The sequence below is a fragment of the Topomyia yanbarensis genome, chromosome 1 (assembly GCF_030247195.1).
Source record: "Topomyia yanbarensis strain Yona2022 chromosome 1, ASM3024719v1, whole genome shotgun sequence".
Taxonomy (NCBI): Eukaryota; Metazoa; Arthropoda; class Insecta; order Diptera; family Culicidae; genus Topomyia; species Topomyia yanbarensis.
Window position 1 is genome coordinate 66,469,542 of NC_080670.1, and position 16,390 is coordinate 66,485,931.

Below are 16,390 nucleotides of genomic sequence, written 5' to 3' on the forward strand. Positions count from 1 at the left end.
TGTAATTTTCTTACAGCTAGTTTGAGAGTTTTAGCATTTTATGTATTTTTTTCTAATATTTTTCCATAATGCCAATGACAAAAACGTCAATTGAAGTTGGCAGGGGTCAAAAAGTGTCCAAACTATGTAAAATTTGGCATCTGGGCTAACTTTGCCACTTGTCACAATATGAAGGGAAGCTTTAAGAAACACAAAAAAATCGCAATACCCTACATAAATTTCGAAAGCTTTACTTTCAAAAAGATACAAAATAATTCTAACTAAAAAATATTAGTTGGTTATTTGGTAGATAATATTCCCAGTTGGACGAACAATGGACGTACGCGAAAAAATGTAGAATACTTTTTGAGAAGAAGTCTTATAAAACGGACTCATTACGAATTTACACAGAAATCAAAAGAGATAGAAATACGGTGTTGAAGAACGAATGATTAGATAATCAGCCTAATTTGGACCCCTCCTTATTTTGAACGCTTCATTTGTCTCTTTTACTGCCAATTCCTCCAAATTCGTTTGGTTTGATGATGATTATTACATTCTTTGGATTGTTTTTAAGTCTCAGTATTAATAGTTCATCTTTAAGTTCTCCCAATTAATCAAAATTCGCAGTTGAGAAAAAAATGGCATCGAAAACGATTCTTAAGGCCACGATTGCCAAGGAATCGGAAGAAATTATGCATTTTTACATTGAATTTGACAGTACATTTCAATTGTTTTTCGATGATGAGTTCGTGCGTTTTATGTATTTGAAAAAGTAAGTTTGTAAATTTTTACTTTGAAGTATAAAATAAATAGTGTTCAAAATATGTCGTAAAAATAATGGTGCAAAATTATATTGGACACAGCTCAAAGATTTTATTTCTTAGTAACAGTATATTTTATCATATTAGAATAACCAACATGTAAAAAATCAGGTAGCGATAGATCGAGTAGAGATTATATTCGGATTTATTTTCAAATCATTGTCAAGTCTATGGAAATTAGCGCTATTGAATGTTTATTATGTTTCTCTATTGTAGGGTAATAAGTAAAACTCGAACGTTTTGACAGAGGGATTTTCCTAATAATGACATTGCTAAGCATTTGTTAAGAAAATAAATCTAGTTGCGTACTTCTCAAATGGTAAAAGTCATAGTTTTAATTCACTTTTAATGCAGACTACAGACTTTATAAATTATTTTTTTAAGTGCGGTTGCGGTAATACCGCGCGGTAAAAGCTCATTTTCCGCACCGCATCCGCGTGAAAAAGTGTCTCACCGCACTGCAGTTCTTGCGGTGCGGTTGTGGTAATTACCGCAACCGCGACGAACCCTAATAAGTATAGTTAGTATGTATTTAATTTAGTCGTTTCGCATATGTACCTAAGTATATCAGCATAATGAGTAATTCGTTTCTCCGGCTGCATAGCAAACGAAATATTGCCAGTTTTGCACATTAAAGTCAGTGAACTTACCATATGAGAACCACCCACCACCGATGTATTGGGAAAATGCGCGAAATCGGCAAACCCAGGCGCGGAGATTGTTCGGACGTTGGCGTAACACGTGATGGAACCTCCGGTGGAGGTGGCATTCGCAATTGGTCGTCTAGCTGCTTTGATAGCCCAGCACTAGCTCCGCTGACTGTATTTAGTTTAAACTTGTTTAAATCCAAGCTGCTGCTTCGTGTATGACGGTGTTGGACTGGTCGTGGTGGTGGTAATGGTGGTGGAGGTTGATCCATCTTACTGGCACTATTTGCGAGGGTGCTCACAGGTGCCTGTCCAGTGATATGGTTAATGACACTATTAAAAGTGACCGTATCTAGCGATGTCTGGCCATTGAATCTGCAGTTCCTGTCGAACCGCTGGAAGATGTTATACTTGGTTCATGTTGTGGAGGAGGCGGAATGGCGCCGACTCCCTTCGACGGAGGCTTTTTCGGTTAAGGTGTCTGTATAGCACGAAGATCACCACTGGTCAGCGAATCGCGTTGATTGGAGACCGGTTGTGCTAGCTGTTGCGGACTAGAATCGTCCTGCTGAACGATCAAGATATCTCCTGCGCAGGAAGATAATCGCTTTAAGAACGATGCTTTTGGCATACAAACGTGTGCACCGTACCAACAGGTGTAACTCGCAGTGGCACTGGATGTAAAATTTGAGGATCAGAAACTATTGCCTGCGTCGTACGCTGCATATCAAAGTTGACCGGCTTTGGTCCGGGACTAGAGACGTTGAATGTAGCAAATTCTGTGAATTTGGTCCATTCTTTGCTGGATGCGTCCCATTCCTGGATGAGAAGAAAAATTAAACTATATCCGCTACAGGTTGATACTTGATTTTAGAATAATTTACCTTATTTAAATTATTTGTTCGAGTGCTTTGCTTTCTGCGGTTGATGAGGAGGCGATGCCAGGTTTGTTGGAGTTTTTCTTCCGCTGACCGTGTTTATTAATTTCGAGTTGTTTGTAGTGGATGAGATCGCTGAGGGGTTGCTATCGGTGCTATTAACCGATACCAGTGTTACCGTAGCCGTACTACTGGCCGATGGTAGTTGATGATTCAGTTTGAGTGGTTCTGGATGCGACAGAATACGCTCGTACTCTTTCTTGTCGACGGTTACCTGGGTGCCGTTATCTGTGATAGATTATGTGCCAGTTCCAGCGCTGCTAGTACTAGCACCTCCCGCCGACCCACCACTGTGTTGGTTTTCGCTGTTCGCACCAGGTAACAGCGAGGTTTGCAATAAATTCGGCATCAAACAAGCAGGAAGTGTTGCAGGAATGTTGTTCCGTCGCAAAACTACCAGATGCAGAGCAGCAGTGAACTCGGCCAGATTAATAGCTCCATCGCGCGTAACGCACACATTTGCCAAATATAACGGAGTTCCTCACTTGGAATACGAGATCTTTTCAAAAAATACCCTACAAAGTAGCACGATTTCAATTATTCATCGTCGATTATAAGGTAGTTTTTACTCACCTGGCCACTTGTCCGCTGACTAAACCTTGAACATCATGTATGGACCGAAATTGTTTCAGGTAATACTCTTTTTGCGTTTGTGAAATCTGATAAAAATATTTCAAATCGGCTTCCTGATCATCGTGACTGCTATGCTTATCGGATGACTCTTCTTCTGTGCCAAGTAGCTGCTTCTGTTCCTCGCATACTAACCCTTGCCAAAGGGCTTGATTTGCCCTGGGACGCTCTGTAACACTGTTGGTTGGCGTAGGGCTATCACTGGCAGTACTCCAAGCTTCTGGCGATCCACCGACACCACTGTTCTTTCCACCGACTCCTCCATCTACCAGTCTACCTGTTCCATGGCCTTTCACTTTTATCATATAGTGTCGTTCGACAGAACGCAGCATAGATTCTTCGTTATGATCTACCTCCGAGTCCGTACTGGGTTGATCTGAATTAGTCATATCACCACTGTTCGACACGTTATCCACCTTCTCACGACTACTGCTACAGCTAGTAGTAGTCAGTTCGATGAGATCTCTGCCAATCTTCATAACCTTGTAGTCCGTCGATCGGCTTCCGTATCCGTTGCGTTCTGATATGGCACTGCTGGAACTGGTGATGCCTGCACCTCCAGATGAGCTCCCTGACGGTGGTGGAAGTGCCGTCGAAGACTATATCCAGCTAAACTGTGGCAGTGGAAGAGTCACATATTTGAATTAATATATTGTCTTCGAATTAATAAATTTTCGTACAGACTGAAATACTATACTAACTTAAACCTATTTTCAATTTGAACATTTCTCTACTTAAGTTAAAGTCCAAATGATGAAAAACGCTATTGAAGAGCTGACAGCAAACATCTACCGGGTTATTTTGGCCGTACTGCGTGCGATGAGTAGAGCACCGAAAGAAGTCCATTCTCCGCAGAGACCTACCAGGAACGTTGAAGTCCAGCTTAGCGAGAAGCAGAGGGCAGTCAATGCTGTCAGCGAGAAGATCGAACACAAAAAGTCGCTGCAGAAAAACTCTCCTGTTTCGTAGCGTAGGCAGGTTGATAAGAGCACAACGATGCTCATACGGTGGTAGTTCAAATCGATTTCGCCAGGGAAGCCGTCGAAGGGCATACCGGACGAAGCTCTTTTGCACCCGTTCTATGCGATTAATGTGTACGGTGTGATACGGGGCCCAAACGATAACTCCATACTCTAGAATGCTGCGTACCAGACTGATGTACAGTGCCTTCAGGCAGTAGACGTCGTTGAAATCTTGGGTGTTTCGTTTGATGAGTCCTAGTACTGCATAGGCTTTAGCAGTTACTGCATTGAAGTGTTCGATGAAACGTAGCTTACGGTCAAGTATAACACCAAGGTCCTTGAATGATGAAACTTGTTTTACTGGGGCAGCGCTCACTGCATACTCAAACGTAATTGGCGAGAGTATTCGTGTGAATGTGATTATGTTACATTTCTGAATGTTTATAGTCATTCCGTTTCTATCACACCAACTCATGATCCTATCTATGTCCATCTGAAGTGCACAACAATCTACCAGTCAACGTCAACGTGGATGTTAAAATTTCCTCACACAGGGGCACCGATGCTTGGTAGACCGCAATCAGCTACAGATATCCGTATAACTGCTGTCGAGATAGGTGCAGCGCAGTTTGTGGAATTCCGACTAGCGAAGTTATCTACGAATTGTGGGAGAGGAAAATAGTATTATTTATATTACTGTTTCTTGATTTTCCTGTAAGTTTAGAATCAACAAATGATGAATAAGCACCAACGCACGGCACGGCTGTTCGGCCATTTATGGAAGCTGTCCTTCAATGTCAGCTTCTTTCACTGAACAGCCTAGATAAGCCGTGTAGTGTCGGTAGTGGTTATTTCAACCGGCTAAGAATTACGCTACGGACTACCTGTTCCAGTGGTAAAAATCCACCAAACAGGGAATCCCAATTCCCTAGTGTTATGCGACCCTATGGGTAAAATTTTGGGGGGGGGGGGGGTTAAAATATTCTCAATGGCGAACGGAGCCTGGGAAGAGTTGGGCGAACTCCCCAGTATGCTGCATTATGCAGCGGAATTCTACGCACCGAAGTTTTTTTTCACCGATGATCCGCTTAATTTTACCGAATTTTTGTTGGCTGGGGGTTTGCTGAGACTCTCGGCTGATGGTAGTTCGGTGAAGTTTTGTTGAGTTTCGAATATCAAATTTCGATGTGTACAGATGAATCTGCCTAGAGGCCGCGTGGTATCCGGCCAAGAAATGAGCCACTGGGGTCCTGCTCCCATGTCGTAGGTGGCGACTGACAGTAGGAGACCATAAGTCAAGGTGTAGTTCCGTGCCGAGGACTTGATGACTGGAGGGCCTAAAATATGCCAGTCGCGCACGGAGCATTTTGGGTTTTGCCCTTACTGTGTTATGCGAATCTCTGACACAGTGGACCATTATTTTCTTCGCAAATCGTGGGAATCAGATGATCGTATCCCATTTAAACCTGATATGGCTCGCTATATGCGTTAACATCCCAACTCGCTTGGTGTCCTCTAGTTGTTGTGCAATTTATGTTGGAGATGAAATGTACAGTTCTCTAATCAACAATGGTTAGAGTAGCACAAATCAATCTCCAACATAAACGTACAGCAACTATGAATTTATCTCGACTCATGCAGAAAGGGAAACTTCTATTTTGGAAAATTACTTAACACTGCCTTCATTGCTTACCACAACACAGGCATGACTACCCCACGTGAAATGCCTCGTGCTTGCATTCTTGCAAATAAGGTTATTGACGCGTGTCTTATATTGGAGCGCACAACTCGCGATATCTTTGTTGTCACAGTTACACTAACTGTCGGAAACGTAAACAAAAAATATATATATTGTTCAGCATATCTACAGCATAACGAGTGATCTCCTTCTGATGATTTCAAAACAGTTGTATCGTATTGAAGCAGAAATGGATTTCCGCTCATTATCGGCAGTGATACGAATGCTCATCACATCATTTGGGGCAGCTCAGACATCAATCTGAGAGGCTCTGAACTGATGGAGTACATAAGTAGTACAAATCTCCATATTCTGAATGTGGGAAACCGACCAACTTTTGCGAGGTCTGGGAGGGAAGAGGTGTTAGACATAACACTTTGCTCTGATAGAATTTTGCATTGAATTTGAGCTGGGAAATTGGCAGGTTCCAAATGAAACTGAACCGTCTCTATCCGATCATAAATATATATTTTTCGATCATTTTGATGTCACCTTCAATGTGGTAACATATCGTAATCCTAAATCTACAAACTGGGACCTCTTTTTGGAAAACTTGGCGACTAAATTTCATGGATATTTTCCAACAATTAGTCAACTAGACGACTTAGATGACGTCGTGGATACGACAAACTCATTCATATTAGCATCCTACGAAGAAGCTTGTCCACTTCGTACTGTTAAATCGACTAGGGGAACCCCTTGGTGGAGGGCTGAGTTTGAAAGAATGATGAAAGTTATGAGAAGAGCTTGGAACCGGCGTCAGCATGATGACTCCAGATCTTTCAGGTCAGCTCGTAGTGCATATAAGAAATGTCTTAGATGTGCAAAACGGGCTGGCTGGCAAAGCCTATGCACTAATGTCTCTAGTCTGAGCGAGGCTAGCAGGTTAAATAAAATTCTTTCCAAATCGAATGATTTTCAGATGAACTCCTTAAAAATGTGTGACGGACGAAAAAAATGTTTTTAATTGTCTCTTCGACACGCACTTTCCAGGTTGTATCGATCCGGAGTTGAACAATGTTCACAGATCTCATTCTGGTGAACCGAACTCGTGGGCGTTAGCACGCACATTGGTTTCCACTGAATCGGTCAAGTGGGCAGTTGACAGCTTTGCTCCATACAAATCACCCGGAAAAGATGGAATACTTCCCGTGCTACTGCAAAAGGGATTTGATATTCTTAAACATATCTTGAAAAAGATTTTGCTTTCCAGTCTTGCTACCGGGTATATCCCGAAAGCATGGCGAGAAATAACTGTTATATTTATTCCTAAAAGGGGGCGCTCAAGCTATGAAGAAGCCAAGAGTTTTAGGCCTATCAGCTTAAGTTCTTTTCTTCTGAAAGCTTTGGAACGGATAATCGATCATCACATCAGGAACGTTAGTTTAGTTGAATATGCATTGCACAAAATGCAACATGCATATCAGTGTGGGACATCCACGATCACTCTGCTTCACGATGTTGTTTACAACATTGAGAAAGCCTTCTCACTCAAGCAATCTAGCTTGGGTGTATTCCTAGATATTGAGGGTGCTTTTGACAATGTGTCCTTCCAGTCTATTCTGGAAGCTACGCGCGGTCATGGGATACCTGCATGTATCTCGGGTTGGATAAACGCAATGCTTAGTAACCGCATACTTTGCTCGTCACTGCGACAGGCTAAGATACGGAAGTTGAGTATTTGCGGTTGTCTTCAGGGTGGCGATCTGTCACTTTTGTTATGGAACTTGGTAGCTGATGGCTTGTTGAAGAAACTCAATGAGCTTGGATTTCCAACCTACGGGTTTGCTGACGATTACCAAATACTAATTACTGGATTTTGCATCGGAACAATCTTTGACTTAATGCAACAGGCATTAAGAGCTGTCGAACAGTGGTGTCAACAAGTTAAACTATCAGTTAACCCAAGCAAAACTTCAATGGTTCTTTTCACGAAGAAGCGAATAACAACCGGGGTTCGTCCCTTGCAGTTCTTTGATTCTGAACTACTGTGTGCAGATCAAGTCAAATACGTTGGAGTCATATTGGATTCCAAACTGAATTGGTCTGCTCACATTGAGTTCAGAGTCAAGAAAGCGTGCATGGCCTTCGGGCAGTTCAGACGAACTTTTGGAAAGACCTGGGGTCTCAAACCTAAATACATCTATTGGATTTACACGACAGTTGTACGTCCAATACTGTCATACGGATGCCTTGTGTAGTGGCAGAGGTGGTGACAGTCCAGTCAAAGCTAAACCATCTGCAAAGAATGGCGCTTGGCGTTGACTGGTGCTTTTACACGACTCCGAGTGCTGCTCTTGAGGCACTTCTAAATATCAAACCATTACACATACACCTTAAACAAGAAGCACTATCATGTGCATACAGACTGCAGGTTACTGGGCTTTGGAACAGTAATCATATACGATTTTGGTTACATGGGATGAAGATATTCTTGCTCTCAGCGATATTTCACTCACTTGTAGTTTTCCTTACAGGACATTCCATGTGAAGATTCCCTCTCGAGAGGAGTGGTTGTCTGGCTTTATGGAACGACAACAACAAACGCAAGTGGTCTGTTACACTGACGGTTCTCTGGTGGAGGGACGTGCTGGTGCTGGTGTCCACTGTCGTGAAATGAGATTGGAACAATCTCACTCACTAGGTAGATACTGTACTATATTCCAAGCAGAAATCTTTGCGATTATGTGCGGGGTGCAATCGACCCTTCAACTGAGTTTGTCCGGCAGAGTTATAAACTTCTGCTCCGATAGTCAGGCTGCAATCAAGGCCAGACAAATCCCGGTCCAAGCTAGTGATCGCGTGCCGAACCCAAATCGAAGAACTAAGCATTGTCAACACTATCTACCTTGTCTGGGTGCCCGGATATTGCAGTATTACTGGAAATGAATGGGCTCACGAATTGGCCAAGGAAAATAGGATTACTGTTCCCTAATTCATCTCACCCATTTGAACCCATTAGTTAGAGCAGTGTCTGCTATCTCTATTCAACGCATTAGCTCAAATGGTAGGATGAATAAGGGTTTCGTTTCGCTCAAACGCGAGCATTTTACATTTTTCAGGCAAAATTTTTAACTGTGCTGCTTTATAGGAACGAAGCAAAGATGATGATACCGCAATCCAGTAACTCTAAGTCGAGTTATCAACGAAATGATGAATATGGGCTCGTCTACCCTACCAGCACTTCTATATAGTATCTCAATACAGCACAGAAAAAAATATTTTGTAATTTTAAGTTTATTTTCATGCACATATTTGGAGCATGAAAATAAATGTAAAATTAAGTTCCACCACAAATACACACGTCTTGTCGTGCTTTCTTCAACTAATTTTATTATAATTTTACAAGTGGATTGAAAATTACAGTTTCTTTAAACGAAAAGCCAATGCACTTCAATGTATTTTTACTCGAATACTGCTGTAAAATGAATGACATGTAATATTACACGAATGAAAGTGTAAAATTGTGTGCTGTTTGATGCTCCAATCGATTTCAACGTAATTTTCAATCAAATTTTTGATTCAATCGTTGTATGTTTACATTCGAAATGATTTACATGTCCTGCAAATTTCATTATTTTTTAGTGTGAGCGATATAAAACATGTTGGATTTCACCAACAAGAACGACGCAATATTTGACGAAAAAACACGTTCTACACATAACATCTATCCAGGAATCCATCCCATCTCAACCGGTACAGAGTTATTGAAATTAGGAATTAGAAAAACTGCAAAAAATGTATGATTTGCAGTATACACCAGAAATGTTATTACAAATAGGGGATAACTAACTTCGAAAGCATTCAAAAAGTGACAAAATACTCCTAACTTAAAAATATTAATTCGGTAGAAATATTCCCAGTTGGGCAAACAATGAACGAGCGCGAAAAAATAATTGCTGCGGACCATATTAGTGAATTTGGTGAGATAAACCAAATTTTATTTTTTGGTTTACTGTGTTGTTGAATATTAATCACTCCAAATCAATTGTCTCATTCTCCTTCCCTACCAGCAAAATCGAACATCAGTAATACCTATGGAGATTGCGTGAGTTTCTCGTATCTTATCAAGTAGGTATCCAACTAACATTCCCTTTGCTTTGGCGATCATAAGGGTATGGCGTGAATTTTACAGTTGTATATATTGATTTCCAGCCACCCTATAGCCTATGCTAAATGGTCTACATAATTGTACAAATAATAACTTGTCATTATAAAATGATTAAAAATTTATTGTGAAAGTCCTGGGATGTCGGTTTTATCCGCAATTCCCCTATAAAATCACATTGTACCTTGAAGTAGCATAGGGGTACATCCCACATCTGTCGGTTCACTATATGGACCTTATATGAAATGTCGAAGTTCGGTTCAGTCTCCAATTTGCTATGAACTGTGGTCAAGACTGAGTTTATTTTTAGTTCCTTTATTATGCTCATATGGCTATTTAAATCACCATAAAATATTCCTTGGTCCTTTTGCACTCTTTGGGAACCAAGCTTTGCTTCCCTCATAACATGTTTGTGCAACGAAGGCAGGTGAAGCATGGCTTCCAATGCTGCAGTGGGTATTGATTTAACGGTGCCTGTGATAGGGAGGCAGGCTAGCCTCTACATTTTAGTTAGTTTTGTTTGAACGGTATTTTGTTTAATGGAAATGCAATGACAACCGGGATGCTGACAATATAGTTTTGTGTTAGGCAAAAGAACATGTTTTAAATTTTCATCGCATTTTTGTCAACTGGTTGTTTTGGAACATGGGACAGATATGATTGAAACGGCTGTATATTGGGAATTAAAATCCGTGAATGATCAGTACCAGTTGGATCAAGAGTGGTGGAAGTCTGTAAAATTATTTTCAAACCCATGATTGGAAGTTGACAACCTGCTTTCTTATATAAAAAATATTAACTTGATTTGAAAAGGCACCTGACATCTAGTGTTTTAAATTAATTACTTACTTTATTAGGAGTATACCTGCATTCTAGTTGACAAGCATGAAAAGTTGCCTTTTAAAGTGCATGTTTTCTCAGTCTCATATAAGAATGGTTATGTAATCATTTCCAAAATTAATTTTCCTTTCAAAGCATATCAGCTGTAACTTCAAATTTCTGAATAAAATTGAACCTATTTGCACAAACTTAGATACAATTTGAAATAATATTGCAATTGAATGTATTAAAAAGGCAATTTCCACTCCAGATATCAATATGATTCAAACAATTGGAAAATAGTGGTAAGAATTCTAGAAACAGCATAACCTGTGATATGAAACATATTTACGATTGCGTAATAAGTGTTTTTTATACATTAGTGAAATATGGTATTACATATTTGGATATGGATATGAGTAAAGTATCAATAAAGTTCTAGGTGGATCAAGATAAGATGTTTCTGCTTCTTTTAATTAGGACTGAAATTTTCTGATTAAATAGAATAGGGCTAATTACAGTTTCCCGAGAAAAAAAGTTTATTTTCCGATTCGCTGTTCGCGCTCCTCTTGTCCATGTTTCTATGATCAATGGCTACTAATTTACTTGAATTTAAATTAGTTTGAGTTGCATTTATAATGAAAGGGAACTTTAGCTGGTAGCGATACAATTCTGTGAAACTAATTAATTTGCATACGAGACTGCTTTGTGCCTGTAAAAATCCTGTCGATAGGACAAGGAAGAGCTATTTCTCGAATATTCTTTAGAATGGTATAAATAACATCTATTTCAAGGTAAATCGATTCCTCCCAGCATTTGAACTTTATATCTTGTCTGAACATCGTGATAGAATCTTGAAATAAGTAATTAAATTCTGGTTGTTTCACCCAAAAACCGAGATTTCCGAATAACAATTCAATTTTGAAACTTCTCCTACTCATCGGCGAAGAGGACTGGAACCGAAATGGAAAACTTTGCACTTCTTCCCACGGCCATCCTACATGTGTTTCTGCAGACGACTGATGCTAAGGCTGGTGTAGGAACACTCCTGGCAAACGTCGACCGACACACAGCGTGCTAGTGGGAACGATAGAAAATCCCCGATAAACTTCGTTATCCGTATCGCAGAAATTTCTAGCGCATCCATTTCGGTCAAAGTATTTTGCTAACTCTATTATCGGGCAACTTTGCTTCACTACGAGAAATGTTTCTAGCTCTTTGCAGTGTGAGCAACAAATGCTTAGTCTAAAATCAGATACCATTTTGTCTACTACTATTGTTCTTATTTATAGCTACAACGGGTAGAACCACTGGACATATATCACCATAAAAATAAATTATATCTTCAGGTACAATTTACGTGAAAACAGATTTTTATTCGAAAATTCACAATGATTGAAATTTGGTACGGCAATTTTCATTTGCTCCACAGATTAAATAATTTGTAGGCATTAGCTGAGAGACAATTCAGTGTAATACAAGTGGCGGATCCAGAGGAAGGGTCCTACAGGTCCGGACCCCCTCCGAAAATTTTCAACTTGATGAGAAAATTTAAATTAGATTTACTTTAATATTACTTTCAAACTTAAAATCATTTCAAACCAAATTTGACCACCAAAACCGGTTTTCATTAAAGGGGGGTTTGACGCATAACGTATTGTACAATGTTCATTCCAAAATCAAAAACTACGGACACCTCCCGATTATTTTTTTGGATCCGCTCCTGAATACAATACATCTCAATTAACCCAGCGACCACTACTTGAAATCAGAAATTTTCTGGTTATCATCCTACCCTGTTATTTTTATATTTCTTATGTATCGCTACTGTATCTTGTCGATCGTTTGTCTATACCTCGGCCTCACTAGTGTTAAACCATTCAAAATAATGTGCTCTAGAGGATATCAAGCAACTAGTTATCAATCTCCACACCGATACGTGGATCGCTATCACTGGATCTACCAGAGTTTAACTGGTTATGGGCCCAAGACCCTTGCCAGCGACTACGACATTAGACGATGACGTCGACAACAAAGAAATGCAGATATGGATTGCCAGTGGCCGGTATCAACGAGCTCGCCGAAGGAGACAATAATGAAGGCTTTCCAGGTTTGTCAAGACCTATTGCATCTGTCAGAGGATGATTGGTCAGGGCAGATACAACCAGCGATCACCTCCAATCATTTGCAGCGTGAGCTTACCACCAGGATCAAGCTTATTCACATACTGGATAGTACCTCTCTGGATGAAGGATTAGCCAATGGCAAATCTTTCTTTGAGTAGGCATCTATTCACGCTAGGACAGAAGCAGTTCGCAAACCTCTCAGTGCTTTACAGCGAACACTCTCTACTCGGCCGCGAGCTCGAGGTAGCAGAAATGCAGCTATGGAACTTATTAGGGACAATAGTGGTGAAATACAAACATGTGGTAGTAGTTATATTACACCACCACATGGACTGAAGTGCAAGCCTATCATGGATATTCACCACATACTTCTGGAGGCGGATCTATATATCATATCAATGATAGGACTTCAGATACAGCAAGGTCAATGGACTTCGACATAACAGCCGCTAAATAAAAAAAAACATCGAGTATTTCGGGTACGGTCAAATCGAACACTATCGCAACCGATACTTGCTCCACAAGCGTCGACAACGCTGGCTGAGTGAGGAATCGGTAAGCAAATCAGTTTGGTGGTGGAGTCCGGAGCGTCGAGTCACATGATCAACTATAAAGGCATTTATATTGCTTATTGGATAACAAAAAACCACACAAAAGAAAAAAGAAAGAAGTTGGACAAGTGAAGAAGACTTTTCAAGTTCATAGGATATGTGCACAATGGATATAAGCTTTAGAACAGTCTAACGAAAATATTATTGCATTGCTAGACCCTCCTATTTTCTGTCAAAGGATGTTAGACACACATAATAAATGGAATGTTTGAATTTCTCGTTACATGTATACGTCCTCTTCGCCACCAGAGTCTTAACCAACATACCTATCCAACCGCCACAGGGATGGTCCAGCGCCGTGCATGGACACCCCTATTCCCTCACACACTCCATATGCGAACACTCACCTAAGGGATGATCCATAAATGACGTAGCATTTTTTGAGTGATTTTTAATTCTCCCCTCCCCCATCGTAGCATTTCGTCACAAAATTCTATATACCCCCCTGATAATTACGTAGCTTGACGGTAACCCTCACCCTCCGTTGTCCCCGTAAAAAATTAAAAAAAAAATCAAAAACGATGTTAGTTAGATGAAACGGGTAAGATTGTCGTGACATCAGGTCAACCCCTATTCCCCTTTAAAAAGCTACGTAGCATGACATGACCCCCTACCCCCTGTCGTCACACATCATCACAAAATACAAAACTCTCCCCTCCCCCATATAATGCTACGTCATTTATGGATGGTCCCTAACTGGGTCGGCAAGGTGTAAATTTGGCTTTACTGCCTCGCATATAACATACGCAGAGGAGTATCGGGGCCCGTGCACGGCTCCGAGCAGTCACTGAATCGGATCGGAAAGGTGTGAGTTCGGTTATACGCTGTATTAAGACAAGTGCAATACTCGTACGAAAGCGGTTCGTATCTTCGTTTATGGCAACGAATTTAATCGGCTTGCTGCTGGTTCGCATCACCCTTGAACGAATCTAACATTCGCTCCAACAAGGAATAAATGTGATAGTCTATTTTTCATCGACTATATAATAGAGAAGCAAGACAGCACACCACAACCAAACATTCTGTGATGCACCTATGGCTGCGTGTGTAATACATCTTGTTCAACGTTTACAATCGCAACACACACCATAATGTGTATCATCTTTGAACTGCTGCCATGCAAAAAAAACAATACTCCCATAGCTGAGTTTCATTACTGCTAATCGGAATATATCTTTATCAAGATGCTTGATTTTTTTTCTCGTCAGCTATGAGCAAAGCGCCACACAATGCTCGGGCAATTTCGCACATACACACTGCGCAACCGAATGCCAGGGCCGAATTTTCAACATGCTACACGGTATATTAAAACCTGAGAAACAGACTTTCACGTAGTTTACACTTTCACGTGTTTTACTTAGTTTTAATTCAACAATTGGATAGTTTGAGCTATAAAATAAGTGAAAGTTTATTTTATAGCTCAAACTATCCAATTGTTGAATTGAAACCCATTGTTGCAAATTACGGAGCAAACGCAACATAGAAAAAATCTTGAAAGTTTGAGCGAATCCTATACATTTCTTTTGTAAGAAATGTAAAAAATCGGGAGCGAAGGCAAGCACAACCACCACTTGGAACTCTCAATCGAACTATAATGACATTACTTGTATACAGTGATGTACCAAATCGGGTTTTTATAATTTTGGGGAAAAAACCCAAGGTTTTTTCCCGGTTAAAACGGTTTTTTCGCGGGAAGATTGGGTTTTTTGCATTTTTTGATGTTTTGGTAATTGAACATTAATGTATTGTTATCCAAACATTTTTATTTTATTTATGAGCATTATTGTCATAAAGTTTTGCATGTATATGAATTCTGAATGGTTTTCCTCGATTGAATCATTGTTATAGCGGTGATCCCACTTTTTTTTACAAATATTGTGGTTAAATAAGTGATAAAACTTTTCAATGTTTGGGCTAAGTCGATTTTGCTTCTTACTGTGAATCCACCTAAACGAACTAAACATTTTTTTACTGTTGCTGATGTAGCTGATAACGAAAAAAATCGGATTGTGATTTGTGAGAGTTCTGATTACGGTTCATACTAACGACGAATGTCAAGGCCACTCGTATTCTGCATATGACTCACTTTTCACCGAACTAAATAGATATTTTCTAAATTTTGTGTGAACACCTACCTCACTTAAAAGTATAGCAACCGCTAAAATGAGTAACAAGCAGAATAAAAGTAGTTTAGGCATCACACGATTATTCTAATTTTCACTTGTCAGAGTAACAATGACTATTGTTCCCAGTATTATATGAAACCAGTTGGAATATGGAATGGACCGAAATTAAAGTCGCAGGAACAGAAAATGATTCGTAAAACCCGTATTAAATATATTAGAATGTGAAAATTGAATTTAAACTTCAAGTTTCAAAATTGGACAGGAGCTTTTCGATTATGTCCTACAGAATAAAAACCGTAAAAAAGTATATCCGGTTTCCGCAAAGGACTTTTCTTTATCCAACTTTTAATCTTGAATGTAACGTTGTACGGAATTTCCTCTGAGCGAATTATACTGGAGGTTCATCCTTGCCGACTTTTTCGGGTGAGAATATTCTAAGCGATTGTCATGCTCAAGGATCTCTGTCCGATTTTTACGCTTGATGTTTATATTCGATTTTTACATGCTAAGATATCTGCAGGGGATTCTACAAAGTATGTTTTATCCTTGCGACTTTTATTTTCGGTCTCTCAAAAGTAAATGCAAGATTCTTTAGGAAGTCGCGCTTATACCCACTGAATGAGCAGCCGCTGGTGCCCTAAGACGATTTCGCTAGATTTTCAGAGCAGCGTGCACTCAGTGCACTAGAGCGACTGCCGAAAGGATAAAAAAATTAAATGAACATTATACATTCGATAAAACGAAAAAACCCAAATTTCGTCCGGGTTAAAATGATTTGGGAAAAAACCCGGTTAAAACCCAAAAATAAAAACCCGGGAAGACGGAATTTTTCCCATCGGTACATCACTGCTTGTATAGGTTCTTAGTATGGTATATCCACAA

The 16,390-nt window shown here is 40.0% G+C and overlaps 1 protein-coding gene across 1 annotated transcript in view; it reads right to left on the minus strand.

The window, feature by feature from the left end:
* The window catches only part of LOC131695987 (uncharacterized), a 62,821-nt gene that overhangs the window by 21,470 nt on the left and 24,961 nt on the right, over window positions 1-16,390 (minus strand). The window contains 8 exon segments of the mRNA XM_058984519.1: window positions 1,454-1,786; window positions 1,822-2,057; window positions 2,096-2,269; window positions 2,366-2,616; window positions 2,677-2,841; window positions 2,844-2,886; window positions 2,888-2,903; window positions 2,962-3,617. Of these exon segments, the coding sequence (XP_058840502.1) occupies window positions 1,454-1,786; window positions 1,822-2,057; window positions 2,096-2,269; window positions 2,366-2,616; window positions 2,677-2,841; window positions 2,844-2,886; window positions 2,888-2,903; window positions 2,962-3,617 (1,874 nt within the window).